Source organism: Musca vetustissima, unplaced genomic scaffold (assembly GCF_032173495.1).
Source record: "Musca vetustissima isolate MV318-11 ecotype Yass unplaced genomic scaffold, APGP_CSIRO_Mvet_v1 utg29385, whole genome shotgun sequence".
NCBI classification, from domain to species: Eukaryota; Metazoa; Arthropoda; class Insecta; order Diptera; family Muscidae; genus Musca; species Musca vetustissima.
The window spans coordinates 38,099-51,531 of record NW_026876215.1 but is presented as its reverse complement, the minus strand read 5'-3'; the positions used below and the strand labels follow the sequence as shown (position 1 = coordinate 51,531).

At 34.9% G+C, this 13,433-nt stretch overlaps 1 protein-coding gene across 1 annotated transcript in view; it reads right to left on the bottom strand.

Annotated features, from left to right (window-relative positions):
• LOC133338782 (mucin-5AC) overlaps positions 1 to 13,115 on the bottom strand; it is a 128,300-nt gene extending 115,185 nt beyond the window's left edge. The window contains exon 1 of the mRNA XM_061546889.1: positions 13,015 to 13,115. Coding sequence (XP_061402873.1) covers positions 13,015 to 13,070 — 56 coding nt within the window. The 5' untranslated portion in view covers positions 13,071 to 13,115. The remainder of the gene's footprint in view (positions 1 to 13,014) is intronic.
• Positions 13,116 to 13,433: the final 318 nt, after the last annotated feature.

Sequence of the window (13,433 nt, the reverse complement as noted above, 5' to 3'; positions counted from 1 at the left end):
GTCAAGAGGGTGCAAAAATATGGCAAAATATTGCCAGGCTAAGAATTTGGAACCACAGAAAGTTAGATTTTCGTGGTACTTGTGTGGGGTATCATATGATCGGCTCCATCCGACTATACTGCTCCGCTCACTGATTTAAAAATGGCCGCCTGAAGAATTATACTTTAAATATTAGGAAAATATCTCAAACATTTTATTAAGTTTCGCCGGACCCAAGTTGTTACACCCTTTGCCACGAGATTGTCATGTAAAATACCTAAAATGTTACATGAGTTTTATCACTATAAATTGTCTGCCTGGACGTTTTTATCCTCTAAGAAAAAGTAACACCGAATTGTAGACACTCCATTCGGAAAATTCTCCTAAGACCTTCAGAACTTTAGATGGAGGCTAGGATAAAACATAAACCTATAAACATAGACCTATATGGAATTTATGCCTAAAGCTGTGAAAATGCCTAAAATGGAACCAGAATATGTGACTATGTCTAAACATTGGCCTTGATAAATTTATGCGAATAAATATTTTTTTTTACCCAGCAATATCCCTGAATGCCTAATTCGGTTGAAAATGCGTCTAGGTCCATCTACATATCTAATGGGGTATGAGGGATTTATAATTAATTTTTTTATTTTTTATGACTTATCGGATGGAAAATGCGCCTACCTAAAATAGAACCAAGCTATGGGACTATGTCAATACATAGGCCTTGATAATTTCCTGCGAATAAATTAGTTTACCCCTAAAGAACCTGATAAAGCAATTTAAAGCCACATCTATTGACAAATTCGTCACGGATCACTAAAATGGGTTGGGACCAATATCTATGCCAAAATATGGTCCTATGTTCTGCGATAATTTTTTTATCTGCCAAATTGAAATATAATTTGTCACACTTAACATTTTGACTTTTTTGCATGACAAAAAAATGATTTGTCATCCCTCAATGGTATAAATGTCACAAAATCAATTCGATATCATTAATCTTTATGGCAATGAATTGAGATATCCCGCCTTCTAAATATACATTTATCCAACGGCCTTTCAACAACAACAAATTAACTTTCAGAAAATATAACCCACAATTTGTTATAACAAATAGTTAACAATTACACTCACAATCATTAAACAATTACCAATGGAGAACTCATGGGTGTTTGGAAGCCCCCCCCCCCCCACTTTCCATTCGAAGAGCAACAAAGGCTTTAGCCCCACCTTCTCAGCTAAAGGATTACATTGTATTACAAATTCATTGTGGGAATAACAAATTGAAGGAAGTAGAAAACTCCAGGAGGTATATTTTTCGTTTGTTTGTCCAGGCATCATTTATTAGAAGATGAAGACACACAAATATACAAACATAAACTTAATAGTCAGTTTATGATATCTGGATCAGGAATCATAAATTCTAGGAAGGGGTTTCTTGTAAATGAAAGAAAAAGGGTGAGAAACAAAGATAGGACAAATGTCATAAAGTTATCACCTTGGAAATATTCATCAATGAATGAAATATTGATTAAATGATGATTTTTTTTTTTGAAATTCCTACCAATTACTGCTTCTTTGGATGGTGATGAAATATTAACTCGGTAAAAGAGATGATATATTTTTTAATTGACTTAATATTCAGCCATTAAGACAATTGTGTTGAATTCAGTCATCCGAAACTGAAAAATCACAAGTAGTCTGTACTGAACTTTTATCAAAGGATAAAGATTCCTTTGATAAAGAGGCGTACCAAGGTACTTAGATTAGAAAATAGGACCAGAAACTTCGAAATACTTTCATTGTTCCCACGACTCTATACAATCATGAACCTTCGTTTAAACTTTTTACTCGTATCACCTCTTATTTCTTATATTGTATTTGATATTTTTATCGAAATAATTTGGAAAATACATATGCGAATTTTGTAACAGCAATGCAGAGCTCGGTAACAGTATCTGTTTAATCAAACAGCATTATCAATTTGTTTGATGGAATCCAATGAAGTTCGATCAAACCAATAGTAGTTTGAACACACTTTATTTCGTTCAAATTTTAGTATCCATTCCAAAACCAAATAAATGAAGCCAAATCTAACCAGTTTAGACTGATCATAAATTTGTATGTTAAACCAGTAAGGAAAGTAGTAAAGTCGGACTGGGCCGACTATATGATACCCTTCTCCACTTTGGGGATATTTTACATATGCATCCTAACAGACGACGCGTTTTGTTATAAATCAATATCTGAACCAATTTCAAGCAAACTTGCCAGAGACTAATTTATATCAGTACGTTGTGTCAATCGGCCTAGCTACGGATCTTTTCACGAAGCTTACCAACATCATGCTAGACTTAATTCAGTACCCTATACCAAAATTCGTGCAAATCGAAAGGGTATAGAGTCTTTGGTCCACCAATTATCTTAAATCGGATGAAAATACATATGGGAGCTATATCTAAATCTGAACCGATTTTCAAGAAACTTGGCAGACATCATTCTCGATATTATTCATAACTCTGTGCCAAATTTCGTGCACATCAAAAGATTTCCAGGGACTTTAGTGGACTATTTACCTAAAATCGGGCGAAGCTATATATGGGAGCTATATCTAAATCTGAACCGATTTTCACGAAACTTTGCACACATCATTCTATACTAAATTTAGTACGCTGTGCCACATTTCGTGCAAATCGAAAGATATATAGGGTCTTTGGTACACAATTAACCATAAATCGGACGAAGATATATATATGGGAGCTATATCTAAATCTGAACCGATTTTCCAGAAACTTAGCAGACATCGTTCTCGATCTTATTCATAACTCTGTGCCAAATTTCGTGCAAATCAAAAGATTTCCAGGGACTTTAGTGGACTATTTACCTAAAATCGGCCGAAGCTATATATGGGAGCTATATCTAAATCTGAACCGATTTTCACGAAACTTTGCATACATCATTCTATACTAAATTTAGTACGCTGTGCCACATTTCGTGCAAATCGAAAGATATATAGGGTCTTTGGTACACAATTAACCATAAATCGGACGAAGATATATATGGGAGCTATATCTAAATCTGAACCGATTTTCCAGAAACTTGGCAGACATCATTCTCGATATTATTCATAACTCAGTGCCAAATTTCGTGTACATCAAAAGATTTCCAGGGACTTTAGTGGACTATTTACCTAAAATCGGGCGAAGCTATATATTAGAGCTATATCTAAATCTGAACCGATTTTCACGAAACTTTGCACATATCATTCTAGACTAAATTTAGTACGTTGTGCCACATTTCGTGCAAATCGAAAGATATATAGGGACTTTGGTGCACCATTTACCTTAAATCGGAAAAAGATATATATGGGAGCTATATCTAAATCTGAACCGAATTTCGCGAAACTTTGCACATATCATTCGCGACCTTATTTATTACGCTGTGCCAAATTTCGTGCACATCAAAAGATTTCCAGGGACTTGAGTGGACTATTTACCTAAAATCGGGTGAAGCTATATATGGGAGCTATATCTAAATCTGAACCGATTTTCACGAAACTTTGCACATATCATTCTAGACTTAATTTAGTACATTGTGTTACATTTCGTGCAAATCGAAAGATATATAGGGACTTTGGTACACCATTTACCTTCAATCGGAAAAGGATATATATGGGAGCTATATCTAAATCTGAACCGATTTTCACGAAACTTTGCACACATCATTCGTGACTTTATTCATTACGCTGTGCCAAATTTCGTGCAAATCGAAAGGTATATAGGAACTTTGGTGCACCATTTACATAGAATCGGAAAAACTATATGTATATGGGAGCTATATCTAAATCTGAAACAATTTTCACGAAACTTAGCACACATCATTCAGGACCTAATTTAGTACTCTATGCTAAATTTCGTGCAAATCGAATGATATACAGGGACTTTGGTGCACCATTTACCTTAAATCGGACGAACCTATATGTGGGAGCTATATCTAAATCTGAACCGATTTTCTCGAAACTTGGCATACATCGTTCTGCACCTAATTGTGCACTATGTCCAATTTCATGCAAATCGAAAGATATATAGGGACTTTGGTGCACCATTTACCTTAAATCGGACGAAAATATATATGGGGGCTATATCTAAATCTGAACCGATTTTTCCCATTTTCAATAGGGTTCGTCCTTGGGCCAATTAAGTGACCTGTGCCAAATTTCATCCAATTCGGATCATAAATGCGACCTGTACTTTGTTTACAATTTAACATTGACAGACGGAATGACATTCATAAATCGACTTAGAAAGTGATTCTATGCATATTCTCAAAAGGAAACATGGGTCTATCTAGATTATTTTTGCCTGTTACATACATATGCACGAAGACACAATACCCTGGACCACAGTTTGGTGAAGGGTATAAAAATGCGGTTTCATTCTAAAAATCCCATTTTTTATGCTATAATAATCCATTCAACCCCCTTTAATCTATGCAAACACTTCCAGAGATAAATTCTGCAAAACCCAAATAATTACAGGTGTTTCATAACAATTAGCCCTGCAGTGTGGTCGGCTTTAGTTCAAATACAAAAAGGGTCGCCGGGTGGGGTTGGTGACACTATCAAATGTCATTCGAGCATAGAAGAGTAATCAAGCTTCTGGTTTATGGCTGCAGTTGAACCCTCTGTGTAATGTTGCAAATGTGTTGCATACTCCAGTTGTAATTAAATGTTGTTGTTATCTTTTAGAAGCGAAAAAAAAAAACAACAACAACATGATCATAAACATTTTTGCAAATTTTTTTGCAGCAATGTTTTTTTTATTTTTTTTTTTTTACATTTTTTCAAGTAATTATAGATGGCACGGTTGTCAGGCCAAAAAAGAAGACAATTCCTAAGCTGGGGTTGAGCTTCCAAAGATCGTCCAATTTTTATTGACATAATTACACTTGACCAGAGAGAAGGGTTGAGTGTGTTGTTTGTGTGCCTCTGCTGGTGTTGAGTGTTTTGGCCATAAAAGTGTAATATAATGTGTGGCTGGATGTGGATATTACAATTTATATGGCCGCGGCCATTTGGGCCACAAAACGCCTTTTGCTGTCAATTCAGTTTTTGCAATTAGTCTTATATTCGTAATAAAAAAAAATATTGAGCTTTCCATGTTCCCCTGTTCCTCTCATTTCGGGAAGTGCTGAAGCGCTGCAGTATAAAACACCTTTCTACTGGTTCATCAGCTTAGCACAAGGGGGGGTTAAGCTAAGCGTTTAAGCAAAGTTTTTCTTTACAGCCTGAATTTGTTTATTAAAACCTGGACTTTGTATGGCAAGGGTTTTTTTATGTTTTTATAATAACAATAATAACAACAACTGCTGCAAACAAACATGTTGCCGAGGTGGTGAATATGTTCGAGAAGAATTTACATTTGCTGCACTTTATAATTATTATTAAATTTTTTGTTGCTTCGCGTCAGCATATTGCTAACCTGCAACAAATTATTTAAAGATCACCACATCGCCGCACTCAGTGCTCCTCATCATCATTCGACAGGCGAGCGCAGCATAGAGACCCACCAAGCAAGCGAGTGAGCTGCTTCTTGGTGAGCCAGTTTAGGCGAGGGTAGATCATGGTTGGCTGATAAGTTGCATACGTTTTTTTGATATTTTACAACATCAAGCGGCAGGCAGGTTGAGCAGCACTAAGACCTTTTAATAACTGGCATACAGAGCAACAACAGCAGCAGCAGCAGCACCATCAGCGATCGTCAGTCACATTTAAATGTAAAGGGGAGCTAGATATTACCCACCAAAAAATTGTTATTTTTATATTTAGAAGAAGAAAAAAAGAGAAGAAGAAGCACCAGAATTACATGGCTAAATAATAATGCTATATATATGATGGCATAAAAACATTTACCATGGCTTGTATATTTTTTGCAAAAAAACTATTTATTAGATGTTGATGTTGTTGTTTTGTTGATTGTTCACTTTGATGTTAACTTTTTGCCCCCCAACCTGGCCAAGCCATTCATTCATCTTGAATGTCATAAAACAGGGCTCATTTCTTCTACTTCTTCTTCTTCTTCATGGGTAGTTTTTTATGCCTTTATTATGTGTCTTGCTGCATTTATTTGCACTTTATGTAATTGATATAATTTATGAAATATATGTATAGAAGTTATAAAACTTTATGAATTTTAATAATGGATTTCAATAAAAAAAATAATTTTGATGAATAACAGAAACACAAAAAAATATATATAAAGGGTTCTGGATTATAAAATATGTATGAAGGGGGACATATGAGCATTTAAAACATAAAATTCTCTGGCAAATTTTGTTTGATCAAAGCATTGGTTGTGTGATGATCTTGCCTCGTCAAATAAACCATTTGGGCAAATAACAAAATCTCTGGGTCAACTAGAATTATTTTTTGTCCAACCAATATTATTTTGTTCAAACTGTTCAATAAGGAAGAAAAAAAATCTGCTCTGTAAAAATGTTCTGGTGTGATGTCAAATGTCCGAACCAAGACACGGTTGAATTCAATTCGCAGATGCAATTTCGCAACTGTATTCGACATAAATACAACACACATCGATTTGAAAATGATTCTCTGATCATCAATATACAGTCGAGTACGCTTATAATGAACACCGGTTATAACGAACATATTTTCCATACAAATCTTTACTTTTATAGCGAACTACAGATATAGCAAACAGTTTTTTTATAACGAACTATTTATTCGCTCCCATCTTTCAGTTTTCATTTATTTTAATTCGGTTATAATGAACTCGCTATAAATATACAAAATACTTAACGATGACAAACCTGCTCAAAAATTAATTTATAGCAAACGCTGGCAACCTTCACAAAAAATCTCAGGTTCACCAAAGAAATGGGAAGCAGCTAAGGAATTGCCAAAAAGAACACACAAATTATATTATATTGGAACTTAATATATTTTCTTCTAATACTTGGTTTTGCCTTAACATGGATATAACGAACTTCGTCTAAACGAACTAATATTTTCAGGGAGGTAGTCTTAGCCTCCGAGAATCCAAACTGACAAATATTTATCACAGCGGTGGGAAAATGTGGCTAAAACCTTTAAAAAAATAATCACAATTTTTTTCCTTCACATTTTATTCACGACCTGAAACAATGTGAGTATTTTTGATGGCGGGCATGATAACTCCTCACTGGAACATCGGAATCCGAAAATTCCAACGGTGTTAGAAAGAGTACATGTCTGGCTCTCGTATGAACTAGGATTATTGACTTCGCTCTAAAATTAACAAAATGGCGGACCTTTGAAAAAATATTTTTGGAAAATCGCCGATTTTCGACCATAAACCAAGTCAAAAAATAAGGAAGATCTTCACCGATTGGCTTTATCCTAGTTCATACGATATCTATACACTCACAGAGAAACGTGTAAACATTTGGAATCGATTGGGTTATTAGTTTTTGAGTTATCGTGCCCGCCATTCGCAAAAGAGAAAAACGCGTTTAACGTTTGAGAAGCCCTTTAGCCGTCACTTGATGCTGACACAACAAATCGGCTATATTTTCAAGAGTTCTTGAGATTTTCACTTGAAATTTTGTAGGGACATTCTTGAATTACTGTAGAATCGAATTAAATCGAAAAAAAATTGACCACGAGAATGGGGGGTCCCCTTAAAACACAATTTTCTGGGAAGTAGTCATTTATTCACCATGGATTTGGAATAAGAATTTATGGAATGCTCTCTGGGGAACTGTGGATAGTGGGAACTAAAAAAAATGTGAGAACTATGCACCTATGTCGAAAAAATTCTGCACAGAAATTACTCACCCTCCAACATTCCGGAATGAGAAATCACAGCAACTTCGGTGGGAGAATGCATCTGAAAACCTTCAACATACCGACCGAGGGACGGAAGCTATACATATGGACTATGTTAAAACATGATCTGAATAGCTGCATATCAGCTTCCAAATAGGAATATGGCGTTAAAACCTTGAGGGTTTCGTCAAAATTTGGACGTACATAGAATATTTTCTGCATACAATTTTTCACACTCAATGAACAATTCCAAATTACAGTCAAAACGTCGGACAATGGAGTGGGACCTTTAGAATACCAATCTAAGAAATTCTGGTTGTAGGTCTATAGTTCTCACTATTGACCTATATCAAAAAAATTCTGCATAGAAATTTCTCACCCTCTAACATTCCGGAATGAGAAATCACTGCAACTTCGGTGGGAGAATGAATCTGAAAACCTTCAAAATACCAACCGAGGGGTTAAAACATAATCTGCATAGATGCATATCAGCCACCAAATAGAAATATGCGGTAAAAACCTTGCGGGTTTTGTCAAAATTTAGACCTACGAACAATATTTTCTACATAAATGTTTTTATGTTTCAAAGAACAATTTCAAATTACAGCCAAAATACCGACAATGTAGTGGGACCTTTAGAATACCAACCTAAGAAATTCAAAATTCCGAAAATTAAGCGGAACCATTATATGGGTGCTATTAAAACACAAACTTCTACGAAGAAGCATTTAATTCACTAATGAATGACAAATTACAGAATCTTCGATAACAAATGTGAATACAACATATAGAAATTACAAAAGAATTGAGCTGAAAGAATTGAGTGAATGCAAAATACCGAAAATTAAGCGGAACCATTGTATGGGTTCTATTAAAACACAAATTTCTACGAAGAAGCTTTAAATTCACCAGAAATCTGGAATGACAAATTGCAAAAACTTCGATGAAAAATGTGAATACAACATACAGAAATTACAAAAGAATGCAGCTGAAACCCTTCAAAAGACCGACCGAGGGGGCGGGAGTAATATATATATGGACTATGTTAAAACATGATATGCATATGCGGTTAAAACATTGCGGGTTTCGTCAAAATTTTGACCTACATAGAATATTTTCCACTTAAATGTTTTTAAACCTCAAAGATCAATTTCAACTTACAGCCAAAATGCCGACAATGTAGTGGGACCTTTAGAATACCAACCTAAGAAATTCAAAATTCCGAAAATTAAGCGGAACCATTATATGGGTGCTATTAAAACACAAACTTCTACGAAGAAGCATTTAATTCACTAATGAATGACAAATTACAGAATCTTCGATAGAAAATGTGAATACAACATATAGAAATTACAAAAGAATGTAGCTGAAACCCTTCAAAAGACCAACAATGGAGGCGGGATCTCCGTCGAATAATATCGAATATTTTCCGCATAGATATTTCTCAGCTTCCAAAATTACAGTTAAAACCTTCAACATACCGACCATGAGGCGGGACTTTTTTTATGCAAAATGTTTTTCTTCCTCCAATAACCTTGCAAAATCGACAAAATTATGTCGGTTAAATACGAGTACAGGTCTAGCTCAACCCATTCGTTTATACCTTTCACCATGTAACTGGAACCTTCGGAACATTTCCATATACATATGATGGTAAAAGTAATTAAAATGTATTAGCTCTGATATTATTGCGGTTTGAATCCATAAAAAAAATCGTCAATATTTCGCGATGTTTGCATTCTCTTGACCAATTATAGGTCAAGAGCTCCACTTTCTTAACCTGCCATATTTTGCAAATCTTGTTTTCCCAAGGTGAATGTTTACACCATAAAATAAAAATTTGTCACTTTAGGTTATGGTAGGTTTGGCCCTCGGATTATTGTCCGATCCTCATGTAAACAGCCGTTCTAAGTATTTGGTCAGATCCCCTTCACCATGTAAAATATGTGATGTTCTACATATAATAATGACTTATTGAAAATCTGACAAAAATAAAGTTTTCGGTTAATTATACCCCATAAATATCATATCAACATCACCGAAAATTATAGACGTCGTCCTTGACCACAACCAGAACTTCGTGTAAAATTTCAAGGCGATCAGCGCAAAATTTCCGCCTTCTAGTGGGGTAATCGTAATACTGCACAAAGCTATAATACCCTGACAACATAGTTGGGTAGGGTATAAATACCAAGTCGATTGATTTGATAAGTGCTACAATGTCAACCCCACAGTCCATATGTTTTGAAAAACGCTACAGGTCTCAAATAGAGACATAATTCCGATTAAAGCCTAGTATATTAGTGTTTAACGACTACTTTATTTGAAATGAAATATAGAAAACTTAAGAATGACTTTAAAAAATTCATAGGGAAGTAAACTATTTTTCGAGAATAGAATAGTTGATGTTCAAAGATAGTAGTTCCGTTCCTAGACCCATCGTCATATCTCGACTAGCTGAGTCGATCTAGACATGTGTGTCCGTCTGTCCATTATAATTTGTAAACACGATACAGGCCACAGTTATGGACCAATCTTCATGAAATTTTGCATGTTGGATGAGTTCGGCAAAATGAAGACCCGTATATTTTTGGTAAATATCGGTAAATATTTAGGGGATGAAATGGACCAAATACTTAATTTTTGTCGGTTTTTCTGGTCGATCCAAAGGCCGTAAATATGGCCCAAACATCTCGAATTTTTACATGGAGAAGGGGATTGGGCCAAAGAAAAAGCATGCCGGTTTTGATAAAGCGGGTCAAATGGACCCCGACTTTTGTTTGAAATATTACAAAATTTGTTTTCTTTGGCATATATATTTAATCCTGAAGGACATATGCCCGAGAAGTTGATAGTATATCCAACAGGAGTGGTTGTCCTTTAAATTTATATCAATTACATTACCGTAGGTACTTGGATGTTGGAGTTACACTTAAATATTTACGTTGCTTACGTATTCACATATTATTTAGTAACCCATTTCAACACTAGAGGTCGAAAATATAGCGCTGATCGCTTTAAAATTTTCCATGAGGTTCCAGTTATGGTCAAGGACAACGTCTATAATTTTCCGTGATGATCAGATAATAATTTTGGGTTGAAGTAGGCCGAAAACTTAATTTTTTGTGTTTTTTGGAGTTGATATATATGCCACAATTATAAGCCGAACATCACAACACAACCCACGGTGAAGGAAATCTGGGCAAGTGTAGAAGGGCTGTACTGAATATTAGAAATATTGGGAAAATATGTCAGTGTAAGGAAAAGGTCCTGTTGACCTCTAATCGGACAAGAGGGTACAAACATCAGAAAAATTCCCTAGGTTCGGTTTAAACATCAGCAGAAAGTTAAAGTTCCGTGATGTGTAGGGTATCGTATGGTCGGCCCCGCCCGAAAAAAATTGCCATCAAATGTGGCTCAATTTAGTATTCTATTGTTATGTGGGTTCCAAGATGTCCTCCTAAAAAAATTTGATGTAAGTCCACATTGTATAAATATCGCCTATATATAGAGATCCGGCCAATTTTATTAGATGAACTTCGGGTAATGTGGACTACTTTTTTCAATAACATAGTACAAATGTTGTCTAAATCTGGATAATTGGACCCGTATGTAAAAAAAAAACGGTTGTGGATTGCATGTGACAATTTCCTATTTATGTAAATCTTGGGTAACAATGGAATCAAAAATAATTTAGTTTGGGAAAATGAAATCCATTATTTTTATATGAACTATAGGATATATGCAGCGTTTTGTTGTATGATTTGTTGCCATTTTAAAGGTACCTTCATAATGCCTTTTCATAGTAGTCCAGCTCTCTAGTTGCAAAAAACTCTAGTAGTCGATTTTCACAATCCTCTCTAGATACCAATTGTTTATCATAACAGAAATTTTGCACTGCAAGAAAAATATGATAATCGCTTGATGCCAAGTCCGGACTGTATGGCGGATGCATTAAAACTTCCCAACCAAGCTCCCGAAGTTTCTGGCAAGTCTCTGTAGATGTGTGTGGCCTACCGTTGTCCTGGTAGAACACGCCAATTCTGGCCGTTTCTGGTCAATTGCTATCTTCGAATGGCCCAGTTGTTGACAGTAGAGATCAGAATTTAGCGTTTGGCCATATGGAAGCAATTCATAAATAATCCCCTTCCAGTGCCACCAAATGCATAGAACCTTCCTGGCCGTTAGTCCAGGTTTGGTCACCGTTTGAGGTGATTCACCGCTCTTTGACCACGATCGTTTTCACACAGGTTTATCGTAATGTAGTACCATATGGATTTGAAAATATCAAGTAACTGTCAGTATGTATATAAATCGCATATTTATTATATGATTTCCATATTTATTATATTTCAATTCAATTGGTAATGAAATGTTTAATAAATTAAATATTGAATACAAAATTTTCACACAACTTTCAAATTCATTCAGTAAAGTTTCATTTAAATGAAGGTCAAATTTCAAAACTATGAATGAAAAATAAAATTCTCAGAATTAACAATACGAATTACAAATTATTAATAAATATTAAAATTGAATTTTATTTATTAAAAACAAAATTCAATGATTTATGATCATAAAAACAACAACTTCAAATTGATGATTTGGTCATGGGAGATAATGGGAGTAGAACTAGAACTAGGGGCGGAACTAGAGTATTTTTCTGTCTACTTTTAATGACGTCAAACTAAATGATTTTTTTTTTTAATTTTAAATATTAATAATTTATTTTTATATATAGTCGAACTTCTATAAATCGAATTCTCTTTAGCACCAAGCGCACGTTGTGGCAATGGGACAAAGGATGCAAATTACAATTACTTCCATAGCTCGAAGTCATCATAAGTGGCATTTTTCTTCTCGATAATGCTGGGTCGTGTTATGGCAATTCGACTGCCCATTTTTTAAATTTTTTTGTTCCTATTTGTCCAAATTTTGTCATTGAGCCAAAGAAAAGCTGACCAGAAACTAAAGGCATATTTTTTCAAACGAAAGTTAGTCCAATATTTCAATCTGATTATAAAATACATTTTTTTTTTTAATTTTTTCCCTCAAATTTTTTTTTATCTGTCAAAAATTCCTTTCATTGAACGCTAATTGAAATTACAAATCCATTCACTAAATGAATAATATATCTACAAATGAATGAAGAAAAAAATCAAAAATAAAGTAACGAAAACAAAAACACTTCTGATTAGACTTACCTTTTGCCATTGCGTCGCCTCCGTTTGGTGGCATAAACGGTGCCGAGCTGGCTCATTGCTAAGGCGGAGTTCGTTATGGTAGCCGTTTTGAAGGATTCTGTGGAACACTGGTGTACAACAACAACAAAAATATCAACGAAAAAGGAACGCGCAAATGGAATATAATTCCGAAATTTTCAAATGGCAAAACGGCGGCAGTGGTTACGGCTACGGTGGCGTCTGTAACCAACAATCAAACACCCAGGCAGGCAGCCACAGCCAAAAACAAAAAAACGAATTGAAAAAAAGCAATCAGCCAACAAACAATTGCAGTAACAACACCCAAACACTTTAGCAATTGTTGTTGTTGTTATTGGCGTTCTTTTTTCGGAGATTTTTTTAAGGCGTGAGATTTGTATTATTTTGTTGGTTTTTATTTT